Consider the following 17,201-nt stretch of genomic DNA (forward strand, 5'->3'; position numbering starts at 1 on the left):
GACAACACTGAGTGTCCGTTGCGTCCCTCCTAAATCTATCCTCCTCTTCATCCTTTTGACATCCCTGCTGCAAACATGGAAACAGTCAAACAAAGACAAAAAAAGAGTGATTTCTGTGGAAAGTTTCAGACTCAAAGTGTGTAAGTAAAATAAGAGAGGACACTTTATGCATGCTTTGGTAACCTGCCCTCTCTCCGGTGTGACAGGTTAGGGTAACTCAGTGGATGATGAAGTGATGGAGATGTTAGGAGGCCACCGCCATTGTGATGCTGGGTGGCTGTTACTCTGGAACTGCCATCTGCCGAAAAGGTCAGTTGCTAGGTGACGGTTCTCCTGGACCATGTCTGCCTCCCAGCTGCCATGCACACACCCACACACACACACACACACACACACACACACACACACACACACACACACACACACACACACACACACACACACACACACACACACACATTAGCTTTGGCTGGCATACAAACTCACTCACATATGTATTGATGTTTTCCCTGAAATCTGAATTACATTTGAGTAAATTGGACCCACTGTTTCAGCCACTGCTAATTAACGCAATACTTTTCTGTAACTTTAGGTGAGGTTAGGTTGATTGTAATTCTTGTTAAAATATGTGTGTGACAAGGCTGTAAATACATATCTTATTACATAATGGCCCTGTGGTCACTTAATGGCACCATACAAATGCTTCTGATTATTGCATGAGCAGTCTAGGAGTGTTCCTGTCATAACAATACCATAATCAATTTGAACTTGGCTCCCAGGATTACAATATAATGTTGCTGCAGCACAGTAATCCAATCAGTTTTGTGGGCCAGATCTAAGCCATGCCACATTGTCCATCACAACACTGTGAGCAGCCTATCATTCGATGCGGTGACCCAAACCCAATGCTGAATTCTTTATCTTACGCCCTTCAAATTAAAGCCAACTCCACCCAACGGGCAAACATTTCTCCATGATTGAGCAGGATTTTTAATATGTAGCTGCTGTGCCTTCATTGTGTCATATTATCTTCTGCACATGTTCTAGAGTGATTGACCTTTTTGCTGTCTAATTGTAAGACGCACAATTTTGCAAAAAACACATTTTTTTTAAGGTTGATTCATTAAAGTGTCCCTTTCACCCTTGGGTCAAACACAGGGTGTTTTGTCGTAATTCTTATTGTCAAGTTGCTTAATTGGCAAATTAAGTTTGACCCCCGTACCCCTGCTATGTCAATGGTTTATTTCATTATGTTTTTAAAACAATAGCAAAGGATCCAAACAAAATACGACTAAAGTTTAGAACTTCTCTCCTATCCTATACCTTCCTGCTCTACTTCTATATTTTCCTTCCTGCACCCTAATCTCGAGCTTGTGCTTCTTTACTGGTCCTCCACAGACATTGACTTTTGTGTGGCAGAGCTGTTGTTTTTGTTTGTGTCCTTCTCACCATGGCTGCCTGCTCGCCGCCTGGCAGCCCCGTGTGTCAAAGGTGGCTGCAGCAGAACAGACTGTGGGAACAGCCGGTTAGCCTCCCCTGGTCCCCTGCTCCCCAACCAGAGGGGCAGCCATCAATCCAGCGCTCCCCCGTGCCCCTGCACACACAAATGCCCAACCAAACACACACTCACACAAAAAGGCCTACAACACTCACACCCTCTCCCAATAATCCTCGGAAGCAATTTCATCTCGACTCGGGTGGCGGCCCATTGTCGCCAGCCCCTTCAATCTTTCCTTATTAACTCTCGCTTTGTCCCGCATCCGAGCTTCTGGACTCATCTCTCCTACATTCCGATCGGTGCTGCTCCCAGCACTCCCAGGCAACCTCCATTTGCTAATCCCACTGCCTCCCCCACCAGCCGCCCTACCCCAAGGAACTCTTACTGCTTTTTTTTTCCAACCTGCCGATCACCTACTTACAGAGTAAGGTAGGGGCATTAACTCCATGGGTTTTCTGAAGGCGGGGTGTGAAGGCGGGGTGGGTGAAGGAGGAGGCGGCCACAAAGTGACTCCAGCCCAGACAATTAGAACAATGAGCTGGGCCAGTAGGGGGCTAACTCGCTGCGTCACGCCTGGACGGTGGGGTATTTTGTCAGTTTAATGAATTGTCCGTCAGGCCAGGGCCACATCGCAGGCTGCGCAGGGAGAGGCCAGCAGGGACCCAGACACTAAGTCGGTATTTATTACACTGCCTTTGTCACTAATTGAGCTAATTATCACTGACTCCTCAGCACTCCCACAGGCAGCGCCCCCTCCACTCACTCTCTCTACCAGCTCTTCCACCTCACTCTCACGCCTGGGAGTTGAACTCTGCCTTCCTTCTTGTCTTCTTAAATCTGTTTTTTTTTTCTTTCTTTGATATCTGTTTGTGTCTCCACAATCAACTTCTTATTCTCTATCAAGACACGTTTTTGTGATTTAAGAGCAACTGCTTTCTACTGACTTTTTCCTCACACTCATTTAAAACAAATCATTTATTCACATCTGTTCACTCCAGTTGTACAAAAAAAAGTATATAAACAGTCTTCTTTAATCATTTCAAGGTTCCTATTAACAAACTCTAATAGGTGTTTTGTTTCATTTGAATCACATAAACTCTGTAGATTTAAAGTTTCTTTCTTCTCTTTTTATTTTATGATTTGATTATTTAACTTTGTAATTTGTGTTAATACTCCAAGCAAACCAGCTCCCCTGTGATCTCTCACCTCTACCCTGTTACTTCAACGCTATCATTCAGAAATCTTTTATCCTTGTCTTTGATCCTGTCTGCCCTTACAGCTGCAACTATGTTGCTCTCTTATTGGGTCCCTTGGTTGTTTGGGTGCATGTTGGTGGCCTTACTTTGCCTCCACTGTGCTCTATCTGGATGACCCTGGCTGCTCCTGTGCTGCGGTGGGCTAAGTAGAAAGCTTCCCAAACTCCAGTGGTTAGTCCGGTCGCCAGGGGGCTCTAGGTTTTCATTACTTTTCATTGTATTTCTTTCTGAAATTAAGCAAATGAAGCAAACACTCTCAGTGCAGTAAAATTCCTATACTGTATGAAATAAGTGGCGGTCTGGGTGGATAAGCAGGGGCCATCTCTGTGGTTGGGGGCCACAGATGCAGGGATGTTTTGTGAGCGGGAGAAAAGGCTGGTTTGGTGGTGGTAATAGGATTAGGCAGAGGACACCCAGGGACAGGCTTAAATGTTCACTTGGTTGGTTGTCAAAACTTTCTCAAACACTGGAACTACAACAGACATAATGGCATCTTTTGACACATTCAGGAGAGCAACTTAATTGAAAATATAGACTTTATTGTTCTATGGTACAATACAAAACCAACTGGAATCCTTTGATTTAAATCTAAAACATGTCTTCTTTTACATCTCTCTATAATAGTATAAAAATCCTCAGAAATAAATATTTTTTATTTACACTAATTCAAAAAAGGTAAATATTCAGTGCAAGAACAAACAAAAATGTTTTTACAGGAAACAAGCGAGGAAGCGAAAAGGTTGGGTTTCTAGTTAGTCGGTTTTGTGTCTGCTACATTACTACACCAAAATAGAAAAAGGCATGAAGTCAAAGCATTTCCTGACTGGACAATAATGATAGAGCGTTCTCAAGCCAGCGACAGGCCCATAAACCCCCACAAATTTAAATTTCGTCATTATAAATATATTCATATATTTTAATATTTACAGCATTTTGGTTCTCCTAGCTGATATACAGTATAATTCTTTTGCAGTGGCTGTATTCTTACAGCCTTGCCTGAAGATAAACTTCATTTGCCTACTTTAAACTTGCTACACTCATGTTTTGGCAGCAATGTAGTGTCTTTTTCTTACTATGATGTATGTTTTTTTTACTGCACTACGTTCGATAACGCAGTGATTCTACAGATCACATTTCATTCATTGTAAAGTACTGACCCCTCACATTTGGCAATCGACACATAGCCATGCCATACTATTCAGTGTAATGAAAATACATTCATATTACATTGCCTCAGTAAGATTTGTTCAGTACGTTTCTGTTTTCCTTGAAAAGGACTCGTCCTAGTCATGTAACCTCAGGATCACCTGTGGTGAGTCAGAGTGGCAAGTCAGGGTTAAAGTGAATTCATCTCTGCAGAAATCTAAAAAGACAATTGGGCAAATGTGTTGAGGAAATGACAAGAGGATGGGGCTGCATCCAGGGCCTACGTACACAAGTCGGAAACAAGCTCAGCCCCATCGCATGAAACTTCACACTGTTTAACGTAAGTGAGGCCAAACTATAACAGATTGTTTTTTCTAATATCTTTGTTTGTGGCTGTCTTGCCATGAAAACACATGTTAAACTGATGAAGAAGTAGGCTGTTGTAGTGCTTGGATATAGCAATTGCTTTTTCGCTGCTTCGGTTTTTTTTTCTGCCTACTTGTGGATGAGCATCTTATGTATGAACAGTTGTGGCAGTACTTTTCAGGATCAAAAAGCAAGGAGCAAGCACACATACTCCCTCTTTACCCTGTTAATATATTTGTGCTTTTCTTCACGTCGCTCTTTAAAAACACTGATTGAATTTTGTGCCAGAGAGTTCCCTGTATCAGTTTACCCGCCTTGAAGGTTTTCTAGTGTCTATTTAAAACCTTATAACACCTCCTTGCTAGTGGCTTTCTCAGCCAGCTACCTGTTTTGCTAAGAAGTTCTTTGACTTAATATTCACTTAGTTGTCAACCTGTGATCATAGACACTGGTGTATTGTCCGTGTGCTGGTGCAGTTCAAGCAGCTGACGTGACAGCACCAGTGGAAGGTGCAGTGGCAGCGTTCAGTCACACTCTCGGTCCGAGTCTTAAACCCCCGTCCACAGCAGAGCAGCTCGCATCCGTCCAGGCCCAGAGAAGAGCTGTTGCATGTTCTCCCAGAAGTTCCCAGGGTGCCTGTTTTGCCATTGTACGAGCAAAAGTTTGGTGATTTCTCAAAATATACCAGGTCCATGGCAGAGGGGGGTTTGTGGGCCGGGTTTTCAGGCTCCAGGTGTCGGGGGTCGGCTCTGTGGGAGGCACGGTTGCTTCCCTTGTTGGCATAAACAACCCTGGATGCTCCATCGAACCGATCCTTAAGGAAGTCTCCAACAGTGCGAAAGCTTGGCAGGCGCATCCAACAGGTACGCACGGTGCAGGAGCCAGACATGCCATGACACTTACACTCCTGACGCATCTCTGATGATACAGTCTGCAAAGAGGAAAAACAAAAACTGCTAAAGGACCCTTACAAAGCAAAGATGAGAAGTAATCCTGGAGTATGTTGACAATCTGACAAGTATGGCACATTAGAGTACCTTAACTCTTACCATTCTGCCAGCCTCATTATTGTGAAGGTTGGTGAGGTACCGCAGATCTCTGCCTCGCTCACTGGAGTCTACAAACTCACGGCTGAACATCCGTCCAAAGTCCACATTGTCACTGCAACCCCCCCAGTGCCAGTCTGGCCCTCCAGGACCTCTGCGCCGATAATCACATGTGCATGATTCAATGGCCCCCTCTGAGCAGGAGCGAGCCACAGCATGGGTTACCCCTGCGCTGGTAATGGCAAATACAAATGCTGTCTCTCGGCAACCTGAAGAAACAACGTTGAAACTTCACATCAGAACCTGATCCTGCCATTTAGACTTTGCCAACTATTTGCCCTAAATTGTAGGATATTTGCAGACAAGACCAATAGATTCCATTACACTATGCCCCAAATTGTCCAGATATTGCCTGTTAAGAAAGATAAGAGACGCTCACCACGATTGACAATTTTGCCAAAAACTGCTGGGCTGTGGGTGGTCGGGCAGTTCCAGCGCCGGTTGCGGAACTGCCACTTGCACTCCTTTATGGCAGTGTGCAGCCCAGCGGCGATGGCATGCAAGATGCCAGGATTCTGCCGAATCAGCCGGCGCTGGCGTCGACTCAGTAGGGCCAGGCTTGGGTCAAGGACCAACTGCACGTTCTTTGAATTGGTCAGGAGGTTGGATGTGGATGCAACATTGACAATGCCCCTGGCACAAGGAGAGGACAAAGGAAATCAGAGTCAAGGAGTTTGAAGTGTATGCAGGCAGTTTAAGAGGATCCTTCTGTGACCCTCTTAAATGGATGTTTCTTGGCATTGTGTGTCTGTGCTGTTCAAAGTACAGATCTCATCAAGATTAACAGTTGCATATGCTGCAAAACTATGAGAAGAAACTAAGTCGAAGGGTAGAAGTACACATTTCTGGGTTGGCACACTATATATTTTTTATCACTGGGATCAGATTCATAATTCAGATTCCTAATATGAGTATGTCACTCTTGTCTGCTTAATGTTCAGCATCTGTCACAATGTATGATACAGAGGTATCACACATTGAGATGTAAAATCTGAGTGTATTTGCATCTGTATTGTCCATCAGTGTAATCTGTCCCTTGAGATACTCTAAAAGCAAAAGAGAGTAATACTCTGAGACAGAATAAGGAATGTATTGCTAGATCATCAAAGTCCAGTCTCAGCCCTGTTAATCTGGTCAAAATCACCCAAATTAGCCACCTATGCCACCTAAAAAAGTATATTCAAATCTCATTCTGTAGGCTACTTAAAATAAAATGGCATCTTAATCCTGATAACCAAGCACAAATATCTGAAAAACAATAGCTTAATTTCTGTTTTCACTTGATATCAGCAAAGATTCAAGTATTAGGGGTCTGCCTCCTGGTAATATTTGTGTCTAAATGTGGCACCTGTGCTTCTGGCTTATTTTAAGATCACTGTTCAAAACTGAAATGCACCTATTTTGAGATAAGGTTTCAGATTATTTCTGGTCTGGCTGTGTCAAACTGTATGAACTTCTTAATGCATGGCATTTTCTTGAAGATGTCTTTGCCAACCATTTGTTTTATTCTCGTGCAGTATAATGGCTGTGTCTCCTGTTAAGCATTATCTTCCGGAAAGGCGGGCGAGTCGTGGCCTGTTAGAGGGCTGACCCAGACAGTTGTGCGGTGAGGCCTTAATAACATAATAATGTCGTCTTTTGGGTGTTTTCTTCATTCCGAAACTCCGTGGTGTCTCCTTCTTTTTCTGGATGTTTTCATGAATTTCAGCTGACAATTTAAATATTTGGAAACTCCGGATTTTTTTTTTTTTTGCGCACACTGTCTGTCTAATTCCACCGCAATAGGACGACACAATCTTTCGTTAAATCATTACCGCCACAAAACCCAGCCCACAGTTTATAGATTTTTAAACAATCGAGACAATGTGCCCGCTGACGCAGACGGATCCGAATTTAATTTTGTTTTCTATAACAAAAAAGTATTGAGAAATTGGCTGTTGTATGTCACTGTTTATAGACAGACAGTGTACAGTATTAAGTTGACAAGACCCCGGATAAGACATGGGTTTGGGAATGTAATAAATCCATATTTAATTTATCCCACATTGCACAGAAAAATGTTGTATCGTGTTCAAACCACACTGACCAAAAGTTGGGGAAACTGAGAGGGGGATAGCAAATTAAATCTACCGCAAAGAAAAGGTAAAACTGTAATTATTACAAATATAATTCGTTCATTGTTAAACCCCGTTGGAACTAATTTCTTTAAACGGACGATAAATTAAATAGTTTGCAGTTGAGCTCACGTGGAGAAATTTGAAAAAGCCACACGCTTTAATATCATGCGGTTGCTCTCTTTTTTTTTTTTCAGAGGAGGCTGAACACCAGTTTTGCTTGGTGCCAAAACTAACACATTATTTCCAGCATGCAGCATGGGCTGTGGTCAAAAACTAAAACTGTGTTCATGCGAAGGCGCAGGGTCTTCCCCCGCTCACACCAACGTTACATCCAGAGTTTATAGGCTGCTATCGATGCAATCATCACATGCAGTGTCTGGTCAACTCACCACCACCGGCCGCTGTTGTTGACGGCCACTGTGCCTGAGAGCGAGGACACCAGCAGGATGCACGCGGCTTTTACTCCTAACAGCAGCGCGAGACTCCTCATCGTGTCTAAAGTATGAAACGAAAAAAAAAATTCAATGTACTACCCTTTATTATCAAGCTGAATTAATTCCTGGTTCTTCATGTATTTGACTTTCAATCATCTGAACTCTGAAGCAAAAATATGTATATATTAGCTAAAGTATAAAAAATAGGAAAATCCACAGTCCTAAATCAAGAAAATATATGCAAGCCTACCTGAAATTGCATTTTTATCCCTACATTATGGTTGAAATACATGTAATAAGGGGTAGGCCTGCTCGTGATATTGTATTTTATCTGTACTTAATCATTTTTAAAAAGGCACATGCAAATTGCATATACTCACCTAGCCACAGTCCGCTGAGAGGAATTGAAAGGTGAGAGAAGCAGGCAGCCCTAATTGACTTAAATGGATCTTGAGTGCAGACAGGTTGCTAAATGATGTGAAGTGTCCAGGCAGGATGCTGCTGCTGCTGCTGCTGCTGCTGCTGTTGCTGTTGTCCTCTTCACTCTGTCTCTCTCAGTGATGCTCTGCACGGCGCATTGAACGCGTGGGACAGTCCCGAAGACTTGATCCCCTCGGTGACTGATAGGCAACACATTCTTCTCTTATTGAGCGCTACGAGGGGAATAAAAAAGGGATTTGCTGCTCTCATCTCCCTCTGTTTTTTTCGGAGCCTTTTCAATAGGATTTGAGGGAGGGATAGTTAATGCTCTTCATAGGGCGCACAATGAATAAGGAAGCACAACTGGGCAGGAAAGAGAAAGGAAGAAAAAAAAAATAGGGCAATCCACAGTGTTGCGCATATTACTTGTGGAATCTCACGGTCATCACAGAATCGATTCCCTTTAAATGTGTGCGGTTGAGAGTATTTTCCCATTGGCTGCGCGCTCTCCTCAACATTCAGCCTTGCAGAAAGGAGAAGAGCCCTTGAAGCAGTGATGTGTTGGTGGAGATGCTGAGGGTGCGCCCCGGTTTGGTGCTCCACTGCTGCTCAAAAGCTGGTGTCACGGTGCAAACCAGTTACAGAGGAATATGAGCCATCGAAAACTGCCCTTTTTACCCGGTGGTTGGATTAGCCTACTCCCTAACCGCATCTCCTCCTCCTCTCTCCAAATGCGCTCTCAAAATGTGCAGTCACTAAGTACATTTCGTCTCCTTCCAGCACTAATCCCTCCACAAATACAGACTTTGTTTTTTACTTTATTACACATATTAATTACTAATTAAAGGCTAAATGTGGCATTTTACGTGGGTTCCTTGATATATTTAGACGTTAAATTAAATCGGGCTCAATACACAAAAGTTATGTCAGCAGCCAAAGACGCACGCGCACGCGCGTCGGAACTTGATTGTAGACAGAAGTCTAAGCTCTTGGTTGTCATATAACTCACACTGCCTGCTGGGCTTAAATATTTTCTCGAACGTGGTGAGGATGAAATACGGTCTCCAATCAAAAGTTTGATGTATGATGAACCGGGAAAAGATGGGGAAAAGTCAGAATTAAAACCATTCCAACATCTGGCCTGCAGACCTCCCTCGACGCACATGTAGCACAGTGTAATCACAGCTTGAGCCACTTTGCGGCATCTCCATCTAACCTCAGACTCGGAGCAGACTTCAATGTCCCCAAACTACTCCATATATCGGTTCATGGGCGAATGTTTCATTATGTGACATTTATCTGCTAATTTGCATGCTCCACATTAGTCAGTGCAGCGGTTGTAGCTTCAATAATCCCCCCCCCCCCCTCCTCTCCCCTCTCCATCTCTCTCTCTCTCTCTCTCTCGCTCCTTCAGATGACAGTAAAAGGAAGTGGGCTTTTGTAAAACGGCTTTAATGACAGCCATCCTACGTTTATTCTGCAGCTATATATGAAGGTGCTCAAACGGGTTTCCTGGAGCAGTCATGCGACACCGAGCAGATTAGAGCTTCAATCCGGATAAAGGGGGGCCTTTTATATACAAATCAACTTCAAATCACTTTTTAAGCCACTTAGATATACACGCCAAGGCAGAATGCTAATGCACTTTTCATTGCAGCAGCTTAGGGAATGGAAGGAGATTAGATGAATTGGTGTCACTATGCGAACCGTGTTCGAGGGGGGTTTCAACTTAATTTTATGAAAGTAACCCACATGCACCTTGTTCGTTAGAGCGAGCGTTTTTTATGAGGAAAAAAAAAAACATGATTCAATTTAATTGTTATTTGTTAATAATTATCAGTTTCATACGCAGTGTTACGAAATAGTGACCTGTTGCTTCAGAAGCAGATTCTGTCGGATGTAATTTGGATCCGTTTGGCTGCTTCGGTGCTGAGCCGCAACATCACTCAAAGTCCCAACAGAAGGCCTGAGCTGCTTTCACTGGCCTATCACTCCGCATAAAAAAAATATTTTTGAATACTTGATTGAGATGATGTTTGGTGTACGCTAAATTCATATAACGAAGGCCTTTATGCCTTTTTAATGCAGCAGCCATCTCTATGAATCCATACATTGTATCTGCACACTACTGAGTGAGTATGTCATAATCTGATAAATTATCACAACAATCAGACGTGTCACTCCGGTAATTTATGCAAGTCATTTTATACTCTCAAATAAAGACTTTGCGATGACAAAGTGAAAGTTGTTTCAAGAACAGCCGCTGTGACGGAGGTGGGAGGAAGGGGGGGGGGGGGGCACATGACTAAAAACAGTATTGTTGGAGGGTCTGTTAGCGGAGCCGCCTGCCTGCTGCTGACTCCCTGTCGTACAGTGGAACCAGCAGCTCTCCCCTCCCCCTCATTCATCATTTTACTCACCCCTTTATGAACAAAATCTCCGTTGGCTTCCCATATTTCATATTTCCTAGCCTTTCTTAGTTCTCATATCCAAAAAATGTGAAAATACATGCCATAGCCTAACGGCCTATCATGAAAATGTACGTCCACATACGTTTATATTAATGCACAATATTTAATATGTTTTTTATGAGAGTGTATTGTGGTTATCCACCAACATTTCAAAGTTTTGCTCACGCTTTGGTGAGGGGTGTTTGTGCGTAAAATCCTGGAGACGTCGTGTTACTCTTGCGCAAATAATCAAAAACTGAAATAATAAAACGATCAACTGCAGATGCAACTTTCATATTGGCCAATATTAGTGCAAACAGCCGCCTGTAGAGGCATCTCCCCTCCCCTCTTTCTCTCCCCCCTCCCGTTTACTCTCGCCCCCGAGCTCCTCTGTTCTCCGTCTTCATTCTTCGGTCATTTGGCGGTGCATCGATAATACTGCAATCATCTTCCTTTTGATACTCTTTTTTCCCGGCACAGGACTTCATCAACAACGTTTTAATGTCACGTCCCGAAAGACGCGTCACAAAATGGAGCTATCAAACAAACTCCGTTGGGACCAATTCCTGATTTTGGCAGCAGCACTTCTGTCACCTGCATTAACGTGAGTGCACTTAAGAGCGCCAGGAGGGTTGATGTAAATGCGGTTCTGGCTAGATGGAATGCAACGAGAGTTTAAGGGAAGTTTCTGTGTGCGACTGTTTGATTGAACTATTTAACATATTAGAGGTTAAAAGTGAAACATCTGCCCGTTGTTTGGCAGGCAGATCATTATTTCTGAAACAATATCCATGTTTAACAAGTTTTGTAGCCTTTTAGGGGTTTGATCGATGCCCTAAAGAATTTCATAGAAATCCCACTGTGGTTATTTCTATAAAATATAGATTTGGTTAAGTACTTTTGCCTTTGGGAACTCTCAGCTAGATGATCTGTTTGGAATTATATTTTTCCCTGCTCCAACTAAAGTCAGTTGAAAAAAAAGGAGTTGTGCAATTGTTTTACACATTTATTGTTTAGTTTATTCAGCAAATCCCTTAGAGGTTAGATTTATGTGGTGCCATATCCTTTCAAAATCTTTTGTCTTAACCGTTCATAACGTCTCGCCATTGCGACATACCTCTCTGGATTTGACTAATGAACTCCTAACCAGCCCTTATGACCCCTTACCCTCCACTAACTTATCCACCCTCCTCTCTCCCTGCAGAGTGCTGTGTAATGACATTCTCAGCCTGAAGGTGGCAGGAGATCCAGTGCTAACCCCCAACTCTGTGTGCTTGAGGCTGGCCGGCCTCAGCAAGCGTCAGATGCGGATGTGTGTACGGAGCCCTGATGTGACGGCCTCGGCTCTGCAGGGCATCCAGGTCGCCATCCACGAATGTCAGCACCAGCTCCGGGGCCAGCGCTGGAACTGCTCCTCGCTCGAGGGCCTTGGCAAGCTTCCCCACCATAACACCATCCTCAACAGGGGTGAGAATCTGGAGAAGAATTGATGGACTTATGAGATTGTTCTGAGCAGAAATACAGGACTGTTCTACCAGTACACTGTTAATCTCTTTCATCCCCTTGAGTGTGTGTCTTCTGCTCTCAGGTTTTCGTGAGAGCGCCTTCTCCCTGGCTTTGTTGGCAGCGGGTGTGGCTCACTCTGTGGCCTCAGCCTGCAGCATGGGCAAACTGCGGGGGTGTGGCTGCGAGGCCAAGCGTCGCCAGGACGACGACAAGATCCGACTGAAACTCACACAGTTGCAGCTGCAGACCCTGCAGAAGGGCGGGGTAGGCCTTGGCATGGCACGGTCATTACCCCCAGAGCTAAACAGTCACCATGGCGACCTGCCCGCTAACCTGCGCTCAAACCATCCATCTGCCCTGCTCAAACCTTTACCAGAAGAGCTGATCTCCATGCAGGAGACCTGGGAGTGGGGCGGCTGCAGTCATGACGTCCGTTTTGGGGACCGTTTTTCAAGAGACTGGCTAGACTCCCGGGGGTCTCCAAGAGACATCCATGCTCGCATGAGGATACACAATAACCGCATGGGACGACAGGTGAATGATGTGATTGTCCACTGTGTTCTTCATGTTCCTGACAGCAGTGTACTGTCTTAAACAAAATATATCATCATTTTATTTTCCTGATTTATTTACATCAAATATCTTTCTCTACACAGATAGTGACAGACAACATGAAGAGGAAGTGCAAATGTCACGGCACATCGGGAAGCTGCCAGTTTAAGACCTGCTGGCATGTTTCTCCAGAGTTCCGTCTTGTGGGTTCTATACTGAAGGAAAAATTCCTGTCAGCCATCTTTGTCAACTCTCAGAACAAGAACAACGGGGTTTTCAACCCTCGGACAGGAAACAGCGCCGGCGGGAGTGCAGGAGGACTCAGTGGAGGTCGTCGCAGAAGCATGTCCAGAGAGCTGGTGTACTTTGAGAAGTCTCCTGATTTCTGTGAGCGTGACCCGTCTGTGGACTCTCTGGGTACACAGGGACGCATCTGCAACAAAACCAGCTACAGCACAGACAGCTGCAGCTCGCTGTGCTGTGGACGTGGACACAACATCCTGAAACAGACACGCAGCGAGCGCTGCAATTGTAGGTTCCACTGGTGTTGCTACGTGTTGTGTGATGAGTGTCGTCTCACGGAGTGGGTGAACGTGTGCAAGTAGATTCCAGTTCTCCCAGTCACAGCTGCCTTTACCCGCCCAGGACTCATGATGGCGAGCCTATCCCTTTGCCTTTCTGCTGTTGTTTGTTTTTGTTCCTTGTGTAACTCTGCCATAGAATCTGTTTATTCCCCCCCTTTCCTTTTTTCAGTCCATCATCTGGGATCTATTTTCTCTTTGTAGCCGCTGTTATTCTCAAAATGCCAAGTCAGAGATTGAAGAGGTGACTCATGTCGTTTGTCTTGCCATGGTCTGTTTAGACGCTGCCCTCTCAGCCATGAAAATGGCCTCTACCCCGTCTTTTCTAACCCACACAACAAAGACAAGCAACAGCAGAGAAGCTGTGGACTAGTTGTTGACTTATCTCACGGTGTACAGTAATTGTGTATTTTAATGTGTACTTGTATATTTGTAAATGTATTATTAATATTATTTTTGTGTCTCAGCCTGTGTTTTTGGTCCTGGTTATTGGCAGACTTTGGCAGGTTCTGGTTGCACTGATCGGACACCATAAATTGATGCTCCCCCCCCTTTAATCAACAGGTTTCAGGTAAATTTGGCATGTGGCATAACAGAAAAAACAGTGCAGTGCTAGCAGACAGTAGAACATTAGTAGCAAAATGTCAGCAATCTGCATTTTCACCATCAATAAATACCAGGGTTTTTTAATCTCACTGTGATCAAGAAAGTATCAACTGAAACTCAAGTCCAGTTATCAAGTCACATGAAAACTCAACAATGAAAATACCTTTATGGTATTGAATCTAAATGTAGTTGATTTCTAGGTGTACCCAAAAATAAATTCAAACTAACCCTTTTTGAGTCATGGAAGTATTCCTCGATTACACCTTTTGATACTGAGGTCAATGTGAAAGATCGACTGAAAAACGGTATCATAACATTTCTGTTGGTGAATATGTGCTGTTGGACAAATCCTCACATTTTACTGTGCTCTTCTAAAGATCTTTAAAATATTTACTCTGAATGTTTTGAACACGGTACACAGACTGAGCAACAGTAATTATTTTGAAAATCTTTATAGTCTCGCATTTTACCAGTTATTGACTACATAAAGGGCATCTTTGTGGCTTCTGAAGTGTTGATACGTGTGATAGAAACGTTTCTGACTGAAGCAATGACACAGTAAGCAGCTCAGCTTAACAAAGCTTTAAATCACAATATTTGAGATTGGATAAACAACTGTTCTGGCAACAATAATCCTTCAAAAGAGTGATTTCTAGTGTTCAAGCTGATATGACATCATATCCATGTTTTGACGGAAATATGCTTCCTCTTTAAATAACTGTGATCAGATGTGTCACTTTCCTATGAAACCACGACTGAGCTCTCTTATTTTTGCTCCTGCTTTCCTTTCCATCAGTCAGAGAGCTTCTTAGATTCTTCCCACATGTAGTACATGTCAGAGTGAGAGATGGACCTGCTTTAGTACTGATGCTTTAAGACTGTGTGTATGTGTGCGTGTGTCTGTCTGTTCCTGTGTAAATGGGGGGCAAATTCTATGCACTTCAGATTTGGGAGGTGAGAGCCTTTTTTATGGCCACTTCATGCTGAGAGAAGGACTTTTTATGGCTGCAGGATATTGTTTCCTTCAAGTATGACTTTTATTACTGGAGAGAAGCATGGAGAGAGTAGAGAGTGGGGGTGATTATACCAGTCTTTGCTTTTTGAGCGTCTGAGGGGATCATCTGTGCAGACGAGGTAGGGGCTTCACCAGACCAAGGAGTGCAGGGTCCCTTGTTGCCCGGGAGACATAATACACAAAAAAATAAATACAGGCACAGGAACACATGCATGCATTTATGTACAAAGACACTAACATAGAAAAACTGGCACACATGCACAATTGAAAACATGCATGCTGTTGCACACAAATGAACTGTCAGAGAGTTTGCAGTCTAGTTATATTGCAGATTTAGCAAAACCCTAATGTCAACACCTGACTGAATTAATGATTGCAGCATTCCTAGATGTCTTAGATGATCTCAATTGTCTCCTGGGAAAATCTCTTCTGCCATATTGGGTTTAATGCCAATTACGTCTTGTTTGCATGGACTTGAGTATATATACCTCGACTCCTGAGGAATGACAGTGCCAGTGGCTGAATCGACTGTGCTGCCTGTTTGATATTTAGCAAGAGAATAAAGGGAGACAGCAACGGGTGAGGAATGATAAGGGAATGGATTTCTGGTTTGCATTTCTTCATTCCTTTATCATTTCACCCTGGAGCTGCAGCAAAAGAGAATTTCCTGTCATTGTATCTCCCCATGTGTGAGACAGAGGTTGGTGGACTGCCTGCGATTGCTTTCTCTCCCGCCATGTGCTCCTCTCTCTCTATACCCCCCCCCCCCCTTCTCTAGAGAGAGACACATGCATTGCAACACATTGCCCCCCCCATCCCTTAGTAATGACATCCAGACTGGGCTGAAATTAAAGAGAGGGAGGCAGAGAGAGGAAGTAAGGGGAGATAAAAGTTACCCGCTTTGATTGACAGGATGATTATATGTATAAAGTAAAGCGATTTAGTGTGTTTAGTTGGATATAAAGATGGGGAGATAGATCATTGCTGTACGTACAGTGTGGATGCAAAAGCAAGGGACAAATGGGGTATGGAGAAGGGGGTGAATAAAGTGTACTCTGTATAAATACATGCCCCAAAACATCTGCTTCTCAACTCCCCTTTCATTTTGATGTGGGACAGGCAGAGAAGGAGAGCGGGAGAGAGAAAACACAAGGAGCCAGCTACCCAGAACATCAAAGCCCCTGCCCTCAACGCGCAGGCCCTCATTAGTTCAGCTAGCAGAACCAACGAGACTTGTGATTGTGTTTGCTGGGGTGCACGCTGGCAGACACTTCAGAGGAAAGACTCCTTTAAGTCATAACTCCACACCCCACCTCTCCTGCCACCACCCGAGCCCGCTGTAACCCCCCTGTAACCCTCTCAGAATATATATAAAAAAAACTCCCCTCTCACACAAACTCAGCAGGCTCCCCCACCATCCACTCCACCCCATAATCTGCTCTGCAGCTGCAAACATCTGCTCCCCTCTTTATTCCTCTGCCCTCACCACTGAATTGATAAACACATCTATCACCAGACCACTAACTGACACACAACAGAGAGGAAGAGGTAGGCAAATCATGGATGCACCTGTGGATGAGGGGCTGATCTCGGGCACGTCATTCGGTCACTATGGGTTGGTTTCGTTTGATGGTTAAAAGGTTTAACCCACACCTAGGGTGGGAGGCGGAGTTCCTTCCTTACTCCTACATGCATTATCACCTTTAGAACCACATGAATGTATTGTATTATCTTTAAAACATACTAAACCTTAATAAAAAAAAGTGCTCAATGTTAGTAATCAGCTATAAAAAAAGATTATGTTTCCATGTTTTGTTGCCTCCTGTCCCGTCAATTATCTGTGACACTGAGGATTGCTTCAAGCCTGTCACTTGGCATCATATTACACTCTACTATTTACTTATTTATTATCATGATCCCTGTTTTAATTATTCAAGCATGTTTGCCTGCAGACTCTCTTCAGCAATTCAAATCGGTTTAGTTGTTGATATCCTGAAAAGCACAGACAAAAAAGGAATGAAACCTGCAATGTCTATTTGCCAGAAATAATCATTTCTGTGTGAATCTTTTAAAAAAAAATAGCTCTCTAACCAGCAGTTCACGTCTCGGAGCAAACTGAGGGGAATGTTACACCCAATTCGTTTTATA

At 43.7% G+C, this 17,201-nt stretch overlaps 2 protein-coding genes across 2 annotated transcripts; one reads left to right on the top strand and one right to left on the bottom strand.

Moving 5' to 3' along the window:
- Nucleotides 1-3,283: 3,283 nt before the first annotated feature.
- wnt1 (wingless-type MMTV integration site family, member 1) lies at nt 3,284-9,052 on the bottom strand. Its single transcript, XM_061056745.1, has 5 exons — nt 8,304-9,052; nt 7,879-7,984; nt 5,752-6,005; nt 5,316-5,581; nt 3,284-5,197 (listed from the first exon to the last, which is right to left on the bottom strand). The coding sequence occupies exons 2-5, from the start codon at nt 7,977-7,979 to the stop codon at nt 4,706-4,708; spliced, it is 1,113 nt and encodes a 370-aa protein (XP_060912728.1). The 5' UTR covers nt 7,980-7,984; nt 8,304-9,052; the 3' UTR covers nt 3,284-4,705.
- Nucleotides 9,053-11,166: 2,114 nt separating this feature from the next.
- Nucleotides 11,167-17,135, top strand: wnt10b (wingless-type MMTV integration site family, member 10b). The gene is made up of 4 exons (XM_061056744.1): nt 11,167-11,397; nt 11,998-12,260; nt 12,382-12,833; nt 12,956-17,135. The coding sequence occupies exons 1-4, from the start codon at nt 11,324-11,326 to the stop codon at nt 13,454-13,456; spliced, it is 1,290 nt and encodes a 429-aa protein (XP_060912727.1). The 5' UTR covers nt 11,167-11,323; the 3' UTR covers nt 13,457-17,135.
- Nucleotides 17,136-17,201: the final 66 nt, after the last annotated feature.

This window comes from Labrus mixtus, chromosome 15 (genome assembly GCF_963584025.1).
Source record: "Labrus mixtus chromosome 15, fLabMix1.1, whole genome shotgun sequence".
Lineage (NCBI taxonomy): Eukaryota > Metazoa > Chordata > Actinopteri > Labriformes > Labridae > Labrus > Labrus mixtus.

Coding starts and splice junctions, on each gene's coding strand:
- wnt1 (XM_061056745.1), bottom strand. CDS start 7,979: ATGAGGAGTCTCGCGCTGCTGTTAGGAGTAAAAGCCGCGTGCATCCTG. Junction 5,582..5,751: donor TGGCAAAATTGTCAATCGTG/GTGAGCGTCTCT, acceptor TTGTTTCTTCAG/GTTGCCGAGAGACAGCATTT. Junction 5,198..5,315: donor ATAATGAGGCTGGCAGAATG/GTAAGAGTTAAG, acceptor TCCTCTTTGCAG/ACTGTATCATCAGAGATGCG.
- wnt10b (XM_061056744.1), top strand. CDS start 11,324: ATGGAGCTATCAAACAAACTCCGTTGGGACCAATTCCTGATTTTGGCA. Junction 11,398..11,997: donor CTTCTGTCACCTGCATTAAC/GTGAGTGCACTT, acceptor CTCTCCCTGCAG/AGTGCTGTGTAATGACATTC. Junction 12,834..12,955: donor ATAACCGCATGGGACGACAG/GTGAATGATGTG, acceptor TTCTCTACACAG/ATAGTGACAGACAACATGAA.